At 43.9% G+C, this 16,778-nt stretch overlaps 2 protein-coding genes across 2 annotated transcripts in view; one reads left to right on the top strand and one right to left on the bottom strand.

The window, feature by feature from the left end:
- PPEF1 (protein phosphatase with EF-hand domain 1) overlaps positions 1–5,041 on the top strand; it is a 34,954-nt gene extending 29,913 nt beyond the window's left edge. Inside the window, exons 13-17 of the mRNA XM_033512422.1 lie at positions 422–564; positions 1,202–1,308; positions 2,263–2,426; positions 3,267–3,351; positions 3,796–5,041. Coding sequence (XP_033368313.1) covers positions 422–564; positions 1,202–1,308; positions 2,263–2,426; positions 3,267–3,351; positions 3,796–3,989 — 693 coding nt within the window. The 3' untranslated portion in view covers positions 3,990–5,041. The remainder of the gene's footprint in view (positions 1–421; positions 565–1,201; positions 1,309–2,262; positions 2,427–3,266; positions 3,352–3,795) is intronic.
- A 457-nt stretch (positions 5,042–5,498) lies between these two features.
- Positions 5,499–16,778, bottom strand: part of PHKA2 (phosphorylase kinase regulatory subunit alpha 2) — a 44,889-nt gene continuing 33,609 nt past the window's right edge. The window contains exons 28-31 of the mRNA XM_015636262.2: positions 14,079–14,246; positions 12,502–12,555; positions 10,935–11,135; positions 5,499–10,413 (exon numbers count right to left, since the gene is read on the bottom strand). Of these exons, the coding sequence (XP_015491748.1) occupies positions 10,240–10,413; positions 10,935–11,135; positions 12,502–12,555; positions 14,079–14,246 (597 nt within the window). The 3' untranslated portion in view covers positions 5,499–10,239. The remainder of the gene's footprint in view (positions 10,414–10,934; positions 11,136–12,501; positions 12,556–14,078; positions 14,247–16,778) is intronic.

Below are 16,778 nucleotides of genomic sequence, written 5' to 3'. Positions count from 1 at the left end.
GTGGGGACCAGTTTATGACTTACATGGAAACAAATGGACATCAGCAAAATGCTTGACAAGAGTTGTGTCTAAATACAGATCAAGAGTTGCTCTAAGGCTCTAGAAACTTTTAACTTACTGATTTCTCTTCTGGCCCTGCTTTCTAAGATGCTGTATTGGGAGCCAACAATAATCCTGAAAACCAGGTGTCTTGTAGAAAGAGGTTCTGTGAAACAGCATGTTATATCTCACTGCTCTCTGAAGTCTGACAGGTCAAAAATAAAGGCCCAGAGCTCTGACTCAAAAGGCAAGAGCAATTTGGTGAATGATACAGTTTTATATGTAGACACATACTTTTGTAACCTGGAATTTTTTCTCAGAGCAGTTTCAGAAATAAGGAGAGCTGTTCCAGCCAATCCAGTTTCTTTGTTTCCTATGTCAGGTTATCACCATATTCTCTGCCTCTAACTATTATGAAGAGGGCAGTAACCGGGGCGCTTACATCAAGCTGAATCCCGAGCTGACCCCTCGGTTTGTGCAGTACCAGGTCAGCAAGTTCACACGCAGGCAGAATCTCCAGGAGAGGTAAAACTGTGTGTTGCATGCAGTGAGTGTGGACTCAACTCAAATGTGTGTGTACCTGCCACAAATTCAGAGCTTGATTGAGTAACTGAATGGGCATCCATTTTCCTTGATTCTCACTGGTTTTCTATTTTACAATTTTAAAATTAATACAGTAGACAAAACATGTTCAAAGTGCTTAACTTGGTTTCCTGAGAAACTCCCAAAGGTAATTAGCTGAGGTAAGCAGTTATAACAGACAATTGTTAGGGACTCATAAATGGCCTGCACCTGTCTGCTTTAAGGCTGCAGTATTAATCTGGACAAATCCTGTTATTAACTGAGTCACAAAAGTTTATCATGACAGCTTTGCCATGCCTAATAGTGTGGTCAGATTACTAAAGGAAAGCAGCTTAGAATTACCTGCATAAACTCAATTATCCCATAAACTCAGATCACTCTTATGGAGCATTGTTGGTTTTACTTGGTTTGAGGTTTTTTCCTCCTCTGACCCTGAGTGTGTTTTGGGTCATCCTACTTAAACATACTAGACCCTAAACATACTACATGTTAAAGGATATAAGAATTTTATAATGAATGTTGAAAATCATAAAATGCTAGAGGATTTTAATTCTTTAATTGCTGATTTTTTTCCTCCTAGGGTAGGTACAATTGAATCATCTGCCTTAAAGTGCTTACGAGAGAAGATTTATGCTCACAGGTCTGAACTCACCAGTGCTTTTGCACAATATGACGTCAATGGCACAGGTACTACTTCCTCTCCAGTCCAGTTGCCACCATGGGGAAAACAGCTTCCATGTGTGGGGGGGGGCAGAGGGGACAAACCCCATGGAGAGGAGTCCTGCCTGCCTGCCAGTGTCAGGCTGAAGGCAGCAAGGCTGGTTGACCTTGTTCTTCATGACCACAGAGGAGGATAGGCGTTGGGAAGAGCTTAGCCCCAGATGACTTCAGGGGATGAAGCTTGAAGAGGGAAAAAGAGAACTGAAAGGCATGGGCTAATAATGAAATGCTGTTGGGTAGAGAGTTTGGGTAGGCAAATCCAGTTCCAGAAGCTCAAATGCAGCACCTTCATGTAGCAGTGTCTTCAGAATGTGTGAGATGGGGAACTGGGATCTCAGGGAAGGGGGGGGCAGGGGGGAATGGATCTCCTGAGTATGGGTGGTATCTAAGGAAAGTTTCCTACCTATGCCTCCAGCAGACACACACTCACCCCTCAGATAAAGAAAAGCCAGTGCTAAGTTAAAAGATGAACCTTTTATGTAGAAGCAAGAAGCTGATTTCTGCCACAAACACAACTTTTCCTTGTGATGGCTTCTCACTTGACTGTGTCCTTACAAGGGCACTCAATAACATGATGTTGTTCCTTTGGCCACTGAACAGCTGTTTCACATATTTCTGTCTGGTTGAGTTTTCAGCCACATGTCCCTCTAATTGCAGTTCAGCTGAAACCTGAAGTACTCTTCATGGCATAATCTGGCTTTCTCAAAAAGTGTTAAAACATGCTGAATATCATAACAGCATCACAACTTTGTGGCTGGAAGGGACCTGTGGAAATTCCTAGTCCAACCCCACTGCTCCTTTGTTATGAGGGCTTTTACCTCAGGGTTCAGAGAAAATCCTTGTGTTTTGTAACCCTTTGTGCTGGTGACTGATGTGTGCTGTGTCCTGTACTTTTAACCATGACCTGATCCCTTCTGGCAGGCAGGATTTCTGTCAACGACTGGGCTGCAGCGATGGAGTCTGTCCTACAGCTGGAACTGCCCTGGAGGATGCTGCGGTCTCAGTTAGCACAGATAAACCCAGATGGAAAAGTTGACTTCATGTCATGTTTTTATGATTTGAAAATGGGTCAATCTATAAAAGAGGTAAAGAGGAAAACACTTCCCTTGTGATTCTTGGAGGAACAACTTTTAGTGCAAACTGAAGCACAAGACAGTGGTTTGGCCCATCAAGTAGACATCTACATCTGAGCTAGTTGCTGAGCTCCCTTTTATAGTCACTGAAGGAAAATGAGCACTGCTAGGGTACAAATAATCATTCCCTGCTAAGGTAGATGCTTAAAATAGGTTGGATGAATCACATGCTAGAACTGCTTCTTACTTTCTGTTGGCTGTTGAGGGCGTTTAGATAACAGAGCTGAGGAGATGTGACAAATCCTGCCCAGAGCAATCAACCCTTACTCTTTTAAATGAGCTTTTCAAACAAGCTCCAGAGGCAGTTCAGGCCCCTGTGGGAGAAAGTCACATTTTTAGATGGACCTTTAGATGTTTATAATGGTATTTTGAGGGCACTTCTACAGAGCCCAGTTGTTACCAAATGGCTGCACAGTGTTTCGGTATGGAGGTATCACCATAATTTTCCTAAATAGGAGGATCCGTTCACATCTGAACAGTGAGTGCTTTGTATGAGCACATGGTCTGCACCATCTTCCCTAGATTATCCAAGATTATTTCCACAAATAATTACTGAAGGTATGAGGTGTGAAGGGCTCCTTTTCCCCTTGCCCTGCACCTGAAATTGATGGATTTATCTGATTATTCCTCAGGGCAAGACACAGAACTGCCATTCCAGAGAACTCAAGCATAAAGATTTTTTTTTAACATTTAACAAGTTAAACTGGAAAAATGGAAAATGGATAGTAGATATTCTGTTGGTTAAATTAAACCGAGCTCTGAATAGTTTCTTGTACACGATTTCAAATCCAGGCTCAGCCAGCTTTGGCGGAAACACTGTGCAGATACAGAAAGGATCTGGAGATCATCTTTAACATCATTGACAAAGATCACTCAGGTAAGTCTAGGTAACTTCACTGTGTCAGTTCTAGGGAGTCTTTACCAGTTATCTTTTCCTCACTGTGTTTCCTCCTTAAGGCTTCTAAATATAGAGGAACCAGAGGTGATGTCATTTCTCCAGTTTAGTGGAAACTATTTTAAGCAGTCAGGCTGCAACCATATAAGGGACAGTGCACAGAGCCTAACAAGATTCTTACATACCCCAGTTCCAGTATTGGCTTCACTCTTTTGGGGGCTTTTTCTCCCTTCCAGTCTTTCTCAATTCCACTGTCAAAAACATTCAGTCATTACCTAAAGTTAAAATGTGCTTCAGTCATGAAAGCACTACCCCACCATGGTAGGCAGGTAACTTTCTTGCAATGAAGGAGTGTGCACATGTGTGTGTTTATGCAGGAAGGGGAAACAACGCTGCAAAAAACAACCTATTGTCTGTCTTCTTTAGGTTTGATTTCTCTTGAGGAATTCAGCCAGACATGGAGACTCTTCACTTCTCACCTGGGCATTGACGTACAGGATGACTCCATTGACAAGTTAGTCCTCAGCATAGACTACAACAAAGATGGCCACATTGACTTCAATGAATTTTTGGAGGCCTTTCACGTTGTTCACAGACTTGAGAAAAAGGCAACCTCATGAAAAGGCAGAAGTTCTTGTGAGTTGTCTTGGAAGCTCAGCTTGCTGTCATTAGTCATAAAAGGGCTGCTCAATAGGGTCACTGTGCAAGCCTTTATTTAGCCCTTCCTGGATGATCTGTACCTGCTAATAATGGGACAGAAGAGATGAAAACCTACACTTACAGTATTACTGTGTCACTGCCACACACTGCCAGAACCTTACAATTCATCCCCTCTTCTTGGTGGCATCTCCCCCATCAATCTAATCCCTGAACATTGCCAAGGTCATGCCTAGAGCTGTGTAGGAAGGGAGACTTTGGTATGTGTCTGTCAGCAGACCTTAGTGACAGCCAAGAGCATTGATAACCACAAGGAACATATCAGACCTACCCTGGTGATGGAACAGGCACAAGAGAGGCTGGCTGTGGGGTGTCCATTGCAGGAGAGAAAAACAGGGAAGAAGCATCTGGTTAAAATGGGTAGTTCTGAGTTTATTTGCAAGATGCAGAGGAATTAAATCATTCCAGGTCAATCTCTTATCCTTCCAAAAGTTTACAGACATAACTTAGAGGATCGTGGTTCAAAGGTGTTTATACTTGCACTAGACTTCCTCTTGCCTCTGGTTACTTTTCCCCACATTTGTGAGGATTTGGAGCTATGAAACAATAACTGTTTCTGAGATGGAGACAGGCTCTTCACCGTGGTGCTGAGCAATAGGACAAGAGGCAATGGGCAGAAAGTGATGCACAGGAACATGACTGGTTCTGAACATGAGGAAGAACTTCTTTACTGTGCAGTGACCGAGCACTGGAACAGAATGCCCAGAGAGGCTGTGGTGTCTCCCTACTGGAGATAGTCAAGAACCATCTGGATGTAGTCTTGTGCTGTGTGCTATGGGATGACCCTGTCTGAGTAAGGAGGTTGGACCAGATGATTCACTTGGTGGTCTCTTCCAACATGACCCATTCTGGGATTCGGTGATTCCGTAGTAACTCGTCACCTTAATGAAGGCTAAATCCACAGCATGTTAATGTAACACATGATAGATCACACAATAAAGCTTTAGCTTTCTGAGCAATGCCTAAGTGGGGTGTCTCTTCACCTGTGTTTTGGTACCCTGCTCCCATCACCACAGAAAACTCTTCCTGAAGATGAACTGGGTTCCTTAAAAACAGAGATGAGTAAGAATACAAGAGTAAATGCATTTTGATACTACAAAATCTAAATATTCTGGAAGGCAGCAAGATGGAAGACTGTTGCACTCACATTCCTGTCTCCTTTCCCTGACTGCAAGTCAATATTCCCATTCCTGACAGTACCACCCTGTCAATGCCCAAGGGGGAGAAGTCAGGAAATCTGGACCTAATTCTCTTGCATCTTACATGATGAAAGCAACATCAGGTGAGGAGCTTTTTGGTAATTATTACCTCATTCAGCCTCAGTAAATCCAATGCACATAAAGTGCTTTTTGGGTAGGAAAAAGTTCCAACCTAGTCTCTCTTTAAATTTTAATAGCCAAAGATGAGCTAAGTAAAGCAGCTCATTTCATTTAATAGAAGTGTTACAAAACAAATACAAAACAAGTACAAAAAAAGCATCATTCTAAGTTTATCATCCCAGAATGTAACAGCAGCCCAAGCTTAAGGCATTGCTGTCTCTCTTAAATCTTATTTTCTACTATTAAATACAGAACACTTTTCCAGAAGTACTGTGTAACTTGACAGATGAATGAATAGACACACACACACTTATTTCTACTGCCTTGGGGGAGGGGAAAGAAAAATCTTTAATAGTACAAACAAAATTTACAGTAAAACTTTAATGGCATTGGTAATACATAATGTATATTTTTAGCATGCAGTTATTCTGATCTATGCACTGTGATGATCAATCCCACCTGACAAAAAGGCTCCACTTACAATGGCCAAACACCACTGAGTGTGGTGGGATCTTGCTTCCCACTGCTGGCTTCCATGCGGTGGGTGTGAAGTGACAAGGTGGAAATGGACACTGCAGCTCTGCAGTCCCCCTTTGCAACCTGCCCCAGTAAACAGGACAAAGCCAGGCTGTACAGCAAGACACAGGAGCTCTGAAGGATGGCTGGCAGCCTCCAGTGTGATGTCCCCCCCACATTCCTGATCCTGGCACAAAGGGGACTGGCTTCAAGGGATCAATTCCTGAGAGGGGATGCCAAGGTACAGTCTCAGCACAGCTTCACTGGGCAGGCAGTGAGAGCCTTTTGGGGATGCAGAACTGAGGTATGAGAGGAGCTGAATCATTGAGCCAAAAAAAGAAAGCACTGTCCTGTCAGCTGCTGGTAGCACAAAGAGCCCCGTGACCCCTGACAGAAGGGGGGTGGCAGGGGGTGTAACTGTGAAACTTCTAATGTTGGGAATAAATGCCACTTGACTGAAACTGGGAGTGGGAAAAAGCCCTGCTGCTTGTACTTATATCCAAACTGAGCTGAAGCTCTTATTCTATAACCACCATCCTCAATCCCTTTTTTTCAGTCATGATTCTATGCAGCATCTACTTAATGTGCTGCTAAGTCACATCACCAGATGTGACTGGTCCCTTAAACAGTGCCTGAATCAGCCATCAGCAGATGAGTGCCAAGCTCTCACCCTACAGCTACAGATGCCACCACTGGTAGCATCTCTCTCCTGCTTTCTGAGCAACTCTGCTCCTACCTGCCAACCAGTCCAAGAAGTGCCCAGGATTGGACTTGGACTGCCTCGAGCTCCTGCTTCACTGAAGGCCCTGGCTACTGCCAGAGGGTGACACATTCCTGCAGTGTTCCATACCCACATGGGACAAGCCAGGTGTTTCATTACCCCACAGAAAGTGACTGCCCCTTTGCAGGGCAGCTAAGGACTGTGTGGTTCACCTGCACCTTGCAGGAACAAGGAAGACTCCCTGAGAAAGGAGACTACAATCAGCAGGAGAGAAGCCAGACAAACTTTGTACTCCACCCATTCAGTTTTCAGTTACCTGTGGGACCAGCAGCTGAGGGAGATCAATGGTGCTTTTGATCTGTGTAGTTTGACAAGTCCACATCCCCATTGGCAGCAGGGAGAAGACAACAGCATGAGCAGGGGGACGATGGCCTGGGGGAGCAGGGTTGGGGCCAGCATGTGGTATGAGCTCTGAGCTGGACACAGATCCTTATTCTGCCAGTTCCTCCCCCCAGCCCCAGCCTGTCTCTGGGCACCCCTGGCTGCCCCCAGCACTGCAGAGGTGCTCCTGACCCCACAGCTGCGAACTGCTAGGGGTAGCAGGGCCCATCAGGCTGGCATGAGCAGCTCTTGAGTCAGTCTATTTTAATTCACTAATGCCCTTTTCTGTTTCTGTGGCACAGGACAGGTCTGTTCACCTTTGCCTTCTTTCCATAAATGAGTTTCCAGGGACTGGGATCTGGCAGTGTCATCCTTTGCTGGCTCCTCAGGGAGGCTGCAAAGCCAAGGAGAGCCTTTGCCAATTAGCTCAGCCCTGCACAAACTGCAAAGTTGTCCTGTATTATATCTGGGAGTACACCCTGGCCACTGGCAGTGCCAGCTCTGCTTTGCAGCAGCCTCACACACATAGGGGAGCCTCAGCAAAGCAAGGGGTCTGTGTAAAACCTTATTTGCATAATTGGGTTTGCACTCCAAGGCAACTCTCCAATTGCAATGGTTCTTCAGTCTGAGCTGTAACACAGCAGCAAGGTGCAGCTGTGCCTGACCCTGCAAGTAACATGTTTGCCTTTCACTGGCCTTGTGTTTTGAGTACCATCCTTCACCACCAGGTACCAAAACTCTTCAAATTACCACATAAATACTTTCCAACTGCTGGCATTCCATGTGGTAATTCATTCTGATCATCCTGAATATACCATAACCTAGATCATATGGTGAATTTGATATTAAAGACACCAATGACAGTCCCATTTAAAAACAAAGAAGTGTTAAGAGTTGTCCAGGTATGTTAGGACATACATTTCATTGCTTTAAACTTCAATGCAGCTGCATGGAAAACCAACATCAGTCTTCTTGTTTCTGAAAACAAATTCACACAGTAGGTAAAAAAATTAAAATTAGAAGTCTAAGCAAAAAGTCATCTTGGCATCTCTCTCAATCTAGAATTCAAGAAGAAAAGCAAAAATAACTGCTACTGTTTTTTGTATGATAATGGGTAGAATAAAAACCATTATCTTGCTCTTGTGCTTATGCTCTGCACTGTCACATCTGCTTAAACTAGACAAAGGATTTTACTTCCTTTTACTGGGAAACAAGCCAAGTGAGCTCTCACAATACATACAAAAAGTTAAAAAACCCAAACCAAACAATAACGAAGGCAAACCCTTGCAAAACAGGCACCATGCCAATAAAATAACTTCCACACCCAAGTGCTAATTGTACCTGAACTGTCACTTTATACTGGCCCCTGCACAGGCCCACGGTTCCCATGGTGGTTAACACAGGGCTCCTGGTCTACCAAACTCTGGTCTGTGAAAAAACATTAAATCACCTCATTTTTAGGCCTCACACACCTACACTCATACTGAGTCAGTTCCCAGATACTGCTACAGCAGCAGTGGCTGCAGAGGGACAGCAGGCAGGGTGTCATGCCTTTGGAGCTCAGACCTCCTGAGACCAAGAGGGCTGGCAAGGGAGATAGGACATTACTTCTACTGGAAACAAAAACCTCACTCTGAAAAGCACCACACACTATTGTTACACACACACAAAAAAAAAAAAAAAAATCAAATCCTATACAAATGGCACAGTTTTCTTTTTAAAGAGTGGAGGAGAGGCTCACAGAAACAGCTTATCAGGTTTATATATCTCATAAGTAATTAATTATAATAATAATATTATAGTAAGTAATTATTTTTACAGGCCTATCTGCTCTTTTCCCCTCTACCTGGCAAGACAGAATTGCTCTGATCCTTTCTGCTCACATGGCAGCTGTGCTACTGAGGGACCCTGACTGTGGTCATGGGATGCTGAAGCTACTGCCACTTTCCTAAGCTGTTAGCCAGATGTTGACATATGGCTGGTGGCAAAGCCAGCAGCACAGGCACAAGGAAAACCACAGACAGTGCCTGGGGTAAGGCAGAGTTTTCCTCTCCAGAGCTGCCTACCTCTGTTTTTAGTTTAAATGGCCCTGGAGTCATTTCCATGCAGGATGCACCTACTCCCTGCAGCACCTCAAGAGCTTCCAATTGACAGCATTAACCTGGGAACTGTCTGCAGGAAGACTTCCAGTCAGCCCAACACCTAATTACATGAGACCAGTGTTACTTCAAACTAAAAAGAAGAAAAATAAAAAATGGTAAAGGGGAAAAAAAAGAAAAAATAAAAGAAAAGAAAGAAAAACCAAGAAATAATAAAAAAAAACCCAAAAGAGAAACATCAAAGCCTTCCATAAACTCACGCTACACTGGAAAAGCCACAATTATGCTATTCTTAACTCTGAGGCTGTTTGCGAGGGAAATGATCAGGAGACTTGGAAAGGGTGCTCAAGTGGAAGAGGTTTATCTTGCTCCATTCAGAGGAAAGGATTACAGGCATAAAACTGTCTGTCACACTGGAGAAGCTGGAGTCCTGAGATTTTGCCTCCAAAGTCTTGGGGGTGCAGGGAAGGAAGTTATTCAGATTACAGACAGATGTGGCTTCCTGACAGAGGCTATCCTCCCAAATCAGTGGATATTGTAGGATGTTTGTCCCTACTGGCATTAGCCCTGCACTGACTAGGTGCAAATGAGGAGAATCAGGATAAAAGTGTATTAGAAATATCACCACATTATTTCAAGTTATTCTTAATCCTCTAATTTACATTTCCCTGGATGTTTCACACTGTGCATTAGTGATTCACAATGATGTACATTTACACACAGCAGGATAAAAATTAATGAATTCCATCACTTCCCTTATTTGTGAGACTCTATGCCCAAGATGCAGCTCCCTCGTTTTATTATGCCTTTTGATCTCCACAGAGTAATCTGTTTTCCCCTTGCCAGAGCTGTATAATTCTTGCTAATTTAATACGAATTACATTTATGCACTTTGGGCAGAATATGCCTCATTATTTGTTATTTCTTGCACACTCTCCTAAAACCAGGCCAAATTCCAGCTCCCTGTCCCCAGTAGGTGTGCACAGAGCATCCCCAACAGTGGCAAATGCTGAGGGAGTGCGTGGCACACACACAGGCAGCAACCAGCCAAGGGGTTTGTGACAGGGAGCTCAAGGGGGAAGAGCCTCTGAGCCTTCCCTCCTGTGTGAGGCGTCACTTACTGCATTGCACAGCCTGTGCTGGGCAGGAAATCATGTAAATAAATAATTATGGCTTTTGTTAGGTAAGTCATGGTGCCATAGGCTCCGCTGGGAGCACTGTCATAAAAATAGTGGCAAATTCCTGTAGCTGGGTCTTTCTCCAAGATACTACCAGTAGCTCCAAATGATTTCTGTAAAAACACAAGCAAAGAAGTAGAGCAAGTTAGGCATGCATGCTTATTTATTGGAAAAAAACACCACATTATGATTTTTTATTTGTGCTGAATACTGAAAGCAATTCTCCTTCCCCCCATGAAAACCTTAATCAGGATTACTATAGCGCCCACATGACTTAGTTGGATCTGTGCAAGTAAATGAAGAACATATAACTTCCTGGATTTTTGTCCTTTGGGGGGAATGGGTGGGATTACTCAAATATTGGTAATAGTAATGCCTTGATAAAGCAGAACTTCGCTTCCATCTACCCTTGTACTTAAGAACTTGTTAGCCACTACAATTTTATTCCCTTTAAATCTCCCACGATTCTTACATTAGTTTTCCCAAACATATTTCCAGAAGATACGTAAGGGATTTGGTCTGTCTTGGTAGGAAAAAGAGCCGGGACAAAATCAATTTCATCATACACATTAAAAAAACAGCAGGGGATAATTTTGAAAGGAGGAAGCTTCCCCCCACTGCCCTTTGAGCTCACCAGCTCCTGCAGAAACAGGTCATTGGCCATGTGCACGATTCTGTCCACGTGGATGATGCCCCCGATGCTGTTCACCTCGATGTCGGAGAGGAACGTCAGGACGAGAATAGCTTCCACCAGGAGCTGCCTGTACTCGGGCTGCGGGATGTGGTTCAGCACCGACTCCACGTGCACTGCAAACTTGATTTCGCACGGGGTCATCTGGCAAGTTTGAGTGGAAATGGAAAGACAAACTGACAAATCCAAAAGACTAGCTCCTCACATCCTGCAAGCACTGAAACATATGCTCCTCTCCGCACATGGGGGCAGACTGACTGAAGCGAACGAAATGTTTGTGCAGCTTTAGCACTTACAGAAAGTTTTCGTGCTGCCAGACCTGATTCTGCAAACAGTTACACAACGTCCAGAAGCCTGCTCCAGCCCTGCAACCCATCACACACACATCTCACTTACACACAGTGCTGCTGAGGCTTAGCTGGCACATTAACTCCTTGCTCCTCAGGCTGTGATCTTGCACTCTGCGTTGTACATATCTTTCTGGCATTGCAGGTGAGTTGCAAAGCCAAACCCACTGCAGAGTTTTTGAAACAACCACCTGCTTAAGGGGGCGATTTTTAAATAACCCCTGAGCTTTGTCATGCAGGTATATCACTATTCTATTTGCAGAGCAGCTTAATTTGCACTGGCACAGCTCTGTGGATGTTATCCTGCCTTAGGAAGCTTGTGCTTATTTAATTCAATTGCTTTAAACAGCAAAATTAGGTACTGTCCAGGTCTGCCAAGATAAAAATAGAAATATCTTTATCTACACAATAGGGATAGATAAAGCTCTCCTTTCTGAAAAAAAAGCCACAAACCCCAACATTTAAATTTGGCAGAAAATACCAGCTCCTCTCTTCAGCTGTTACCACAGTTCCTCAGAAAAGAAGGAAGCCAGAGACAAATCTGAGGGAAAGAGTCAGGAAAACAGTCTTGGGCACACAAGCACCACTCTTGCATTGATAGATTACTGCTCACAAGACTTTGTTTTATAGATGTGAATTCAAAATTTGCAGGAGTACCTAAAGACAGAATCCAGCTAAGAAAATAATGCTAGAAAATATAGATTTAAAGACCCAAAGCTCTGGTTAGAAACAATCATCTTTAACTGGCATTTACTTTTGAGACTGTAAAGCCAAAATACACTGCCTGCTCTTCCAGCATATTAAAAAAATAAAGTGGCAAGCAATGTGTTTGCTTTATTCCAACAAGTGTGTGCTGCCTCACCTTCCCCCCAAAGGGCTGCTGACATCCACCCTCTCTGGAACCTTCCAGTGGGCACAGGGGGACAGTGAGAGTGTGCAGAAGGCAGGCTCAGCAACGGGGAAACCTGTCACAAGCCTCCTCCCAGGCCTGCCTGGCAAGAATTCACCTGCACAGAGCCAGGGAAACTGGCAGAGGTGCTGGGGGAAGGTCCAGATGTTCTAAAAGTAAAACTATGGCTCGTAACAGAGGCTCTGCTGCACCTTACACTGTCAAACCAAATACTCTGACATGTGGCTAGAAAATCACAGGCATTTTACTGTACCTCTCTGGTGGTTGAAGAAGGAAGGACATACCCATCAATGGACAGACCATGGCACTGAAACATTTCAAGAGTGAACAGAAATTACAGTTCTTGCAAGTCAATCTGAGGGTTCTCTGTTCTCAGCCAGTATGTAACAACTTTCAGTTAGGGAAAAAAAAAACAAAAACAAAGCAAAAACCCCCAAATGACACAAAAAGAGCCCTGTTCAAAAATTATTTTATCCTTCCTGAAGAAGTTATTATGTAACTGGCAAAGATTAGAAATAGCCTGACATGACACACCAGAGCATGCTGTGCTCCAGCCCAGCTAACGAAGCACAGCACTTCAGGAGCCACTACAGCAAAGGCACAAAAAAGAGGGAAACAAATCGATGGGAGCATTTTGCTGGAAGGGATTTGGAAATAAAAGGTAACACAAAAGCAAGACCACAGACCACAAAAGCAAGAATCTTTTTCCATTGTCGCTAGAACAACATTTAGTTATGTGTTTCAGATCCAGGACACCACACCTCAGGACGTCAACCACTGGGGGAGAGAAATAACAAGTGGTATAAAGACAACAGTGACAAAACCTAAGTGGTGAAAAGGCAGGTTAAGGAGTGACATATCTGGGTATGTGAGGTTCAGAATAGAAACACACCAAGAAGAGGAGACAGATTTTATGATTAGTCCAAAGAGATTTTAAGAATGAAATATTGAAGACAAGCACAATTCATTTTAACAGCCAGAAAAAAACATACAATTACTCCCAGCCATTACATTAGGTCAGAGATATTGCTCACTCTGCTGGAAGATCCTATTAGTAAATAGCCAAGAGGTCATATATGATTTGTCTTGGCTGACAGCAACAGTAACAGCTCCAGTGTAAGGGATTTTAGAAGGACAAACCAGCCTAAAGTGGTTATGCACTCTTTTCCCAACTAAGCAAGCATGAACAGCTCAGTGCTGCAAGGTGCCAAATGCTGGCCTGCATCCTGCAAAGGAGAAAAACAGGTGCATAATCACTTTGAAAAAAGTTAAAATTTGCAATTCCTCTCTCCTTCCTGGAGAGTTGCTATTTTTGGGGTTTTTTTTACATTTCTATACCCCTGATACCCAAAATGCTGGAAAAGACTGACTTTTCACTTAAAACCAAACTAACGAACAAAAAAGGTTAAGAATGCCTTAAGAATACAGCTCAGAAGAGCCAGCAAGAGGTCTCAATACATTCTGGAAGAGTTAGAGCAGTTTCCTACTTCATTTCTCATAGCCCTTCTGACCTGAAGCACAGAACTGCATTGCACTGCAGTGCCCTTTAGGTGCACTGCCAACGTGCATTAGGCCAGGGAATGCACAACAGGGAATAGTGGAAGAGAATCATTCAGCCAAAATTCAGCATTGGTGGTTTCAGAGAAAAACACATTTTCAAAGAAACACACGAACTTGTGTTAATGGAGCCCTTTTATGTTCAAGAGACACCCTTTTACCAGTGACACTGGTTTCCACCTGTTGATCAGCTTCCACTCCTGGCAAGATGCCACTCCTGAACCACCTCCCTGAGTTACAGCTTCCTTGCTTCCTCCTCAGTAGTCAGCTTACCTTCTGAAGGATTTTCCACACTTTCTCATAAAAGCCAACAGGAACTCTGTTAATAGCACCATCAAGTCTCCTTCTGCGCAGCCACTGCCCTTTTCTGTCACCCCAGCTCATATCTCCACTGGATCCAGTTGGAGAAGTACTGGTGGGAGATGATGGCGTACTGCCCCTCTGTAAGGACATTAAAGCTTTGGTTAGTTGCTTTCTACCACCCCAAGCGCCACTTCTGGCCAATACATCTCTGTTCTATACCTCAGAACCAGGGAAAAAATACAGGTCTTGGTGTCAAACAGGATCATGAGGTGGGATTGATTCTTGATCCCCATCAAGAGAGGCAACAAGCTTAATTTCTCAAGTACTCCCATCATTTCTCAACAAAACAGGCAAGCACTTCAACGTGGCATTATCCAGTGAACTTCACTGCTTGGTTTAATGCAACACCTGACTATTTTAACAAGCATGAGTTGCTTCCAGGGCAGTGTCACTGGTGTGCAGGGTGGGGGGATCTGCAGGTAGGTCCAATTCACTTGGACATGGGGCTCAGTGTTGTGAAAGTATCAAAGGTTCGGAAGTCCAGAAAGAGAGGCTCTCATGCCAAAGTTCCATTAAAGTAAGTAGATTAAAAATTGACCTAATGAAGCCATGAAATCATCATGCCTGCCTCTGTAAGTGTTAGTCTCATTTCCTTTATTACCCTTGTTGCTCTATTATTTTACTCTACCAGGTCTGGACACTAAATTAGGCAGCAAATATATTTCAAAGTTGGGGTAATACCACCAAATGCCTGTTGTGATTTACACACACACAGCTTGCCCATTCCTCGCACTCCCAGAGACTGTGTTCTCCTTCCTTTTTGATACCTGTTATTTTCAGCCCAGAAAGGACTTGGCTGAAAGTGCTATCTTAGATCCCCTTATCTCCAAGTAAGAAGTCACCTGAGCAATGTAATGGGAAGGAGGAAAACAACTGCAAACTACATATTTGGAAAGCACAGGCTCATAGACTCTACGTAGCCAAGCTCTACAAAAAAAACCCCAGCAAACAGTCCACTTCCACTGCTACTAGTGTCCATGAGGCACACGTGGTGTTCCTTTGATGTTCCAATGTTTGCTTTTCCTTTCCACTGCAAACTGACCATGACAGACAGAACTTCCTGCTCTGTAGCTGTGTTTTTAGGGCATTTTGAAGGTGTGCCATTGACAGTAATTCTGAAGATGTAGACAGAGAGCTTAAGAAGTGCTACAGTTCTCTGCCTTGAACTTCTTGAAGATACCTACACAACCCCTATCTCAGCAACTTGAAGCTGTTCTTGGCTCCTCACTGTCCAGAGGCTGTCAGCATTTATCCACACTACATTACTTTTACATGCTGAAGACACCTGTAACAATCCACTATCAAGTAGCTAAATCTGCTATAATACTTTATCTGCTACAAGTGCTTAAGCTTCAGAAGAACTAAGTGGATCCAAATGCAAGACTCAAGAGTCAATTAGACACTGGTAATGTTCAATTAGAACATTACTAATGAGAATTGGTTCCCAATGGAGACAAGATAAAGAGGTAGGGTTTTAGGCAGGAGAAGACAGAGGAAGTGTCTAGGGCCAAGACTCTTGCACACAAACACAGGCAGGGTGAAGAGCGGGTGCAGAGCTACAGATGGTGTTTTACTGTGGAAGCAACCATGCTGCTGGACATGGAGTGCCCCTCATGAAAGAACTACGAAACAAAACCAGACACCAGCATCAGATAGTCAGGGGAACAGAACACAGACAGATTAGGTAACACTTAGGTGCAAAGACAAGAAATACAGAATAACCTCGGGTACTCAGGGAAAAACTGCAGCAACGCCTGGCCTCTTGCAGGGCTGCACTTCAGCCAATACCAGGGCAGCTGCTGCTGATTCCCAGGGTCACCATGAGGTAGAGCCCACCATGCCAGGACCCTGTTTGGCAGCCCATGCCATCCACAGAGCTCCCAGCATGGCCAGCACAAACCACCAGTTTAAGATGCAAGCAAAAGCTTCCCTGTGACTCAGGGCTGAGATAAAAAACAAGCTCCCTACTTCCATTTCCCATTTGTTGTAATGCCACCAGCTTCTCTTTGCATGAGAAAATCATCTTGCTGGAGAGACAGCAGGCTGCCAACTGGATGGGGAGCACTAAACAAAAGGCTGCAAGGCAAATTTTTTGCTGAAATGTAGATGCAGAACCTCAGACTTTAAGCTCTTTTCTTTAACTGTCCACCCCAATCCATGCCATCACATTCAGTGTTAATGGTTCTGACTCAAGAACAGCCACAATAGAGGGAGCTGCAGTTGCTGAACAAGTCCAGAGATGTTAGTACAAGTACTCGAAATATTCCTTGTTACAACAAAGTGTATCCTGCACCACCCCACCCAACCCCTTGCCAAAATGACATTGTATTAGCTGCTAGTCAACACTAGCTGTTAGTCAATTATTCAGAGAATGCAGTGAGATGTGGCAGGAAGCAGCAGGAAAGGCAAAGTGGGGGGTGATACAAAAATAAGCCCAGCCAACTCCTCCTCGGTGCAAAATACCAAGTTTCTGTGGAATGTGAAAGCAACAAAGGAACTATGTTTCTAATGTCAAGAGAGGTCCAAGTATTGAAGCTCAGGCCCACCTCTGTATTTCAAACAAAATAATGCTGCCATCTAGTGCCTTGTCCCTCCTCCTTCCTGGAAAGG

Source organism: Parus major, chromosome 1, assembly GCF_001522545.3.
Source record: "Parus major isolate Abel chromosome 1, Parus_major1.1, whole genome shotgun sequence".
Taxonomy (NCBI): Eukaryota; Metazoa; Chordata; class Aves; order Passeriformes; family Paridae; genus Parus; species Parus major.
The sequence above is the reverse complement of the archived record's forward strand: the minus strand, read 5'-3'. Positions and strand labels throughout refer to the sequence as shown.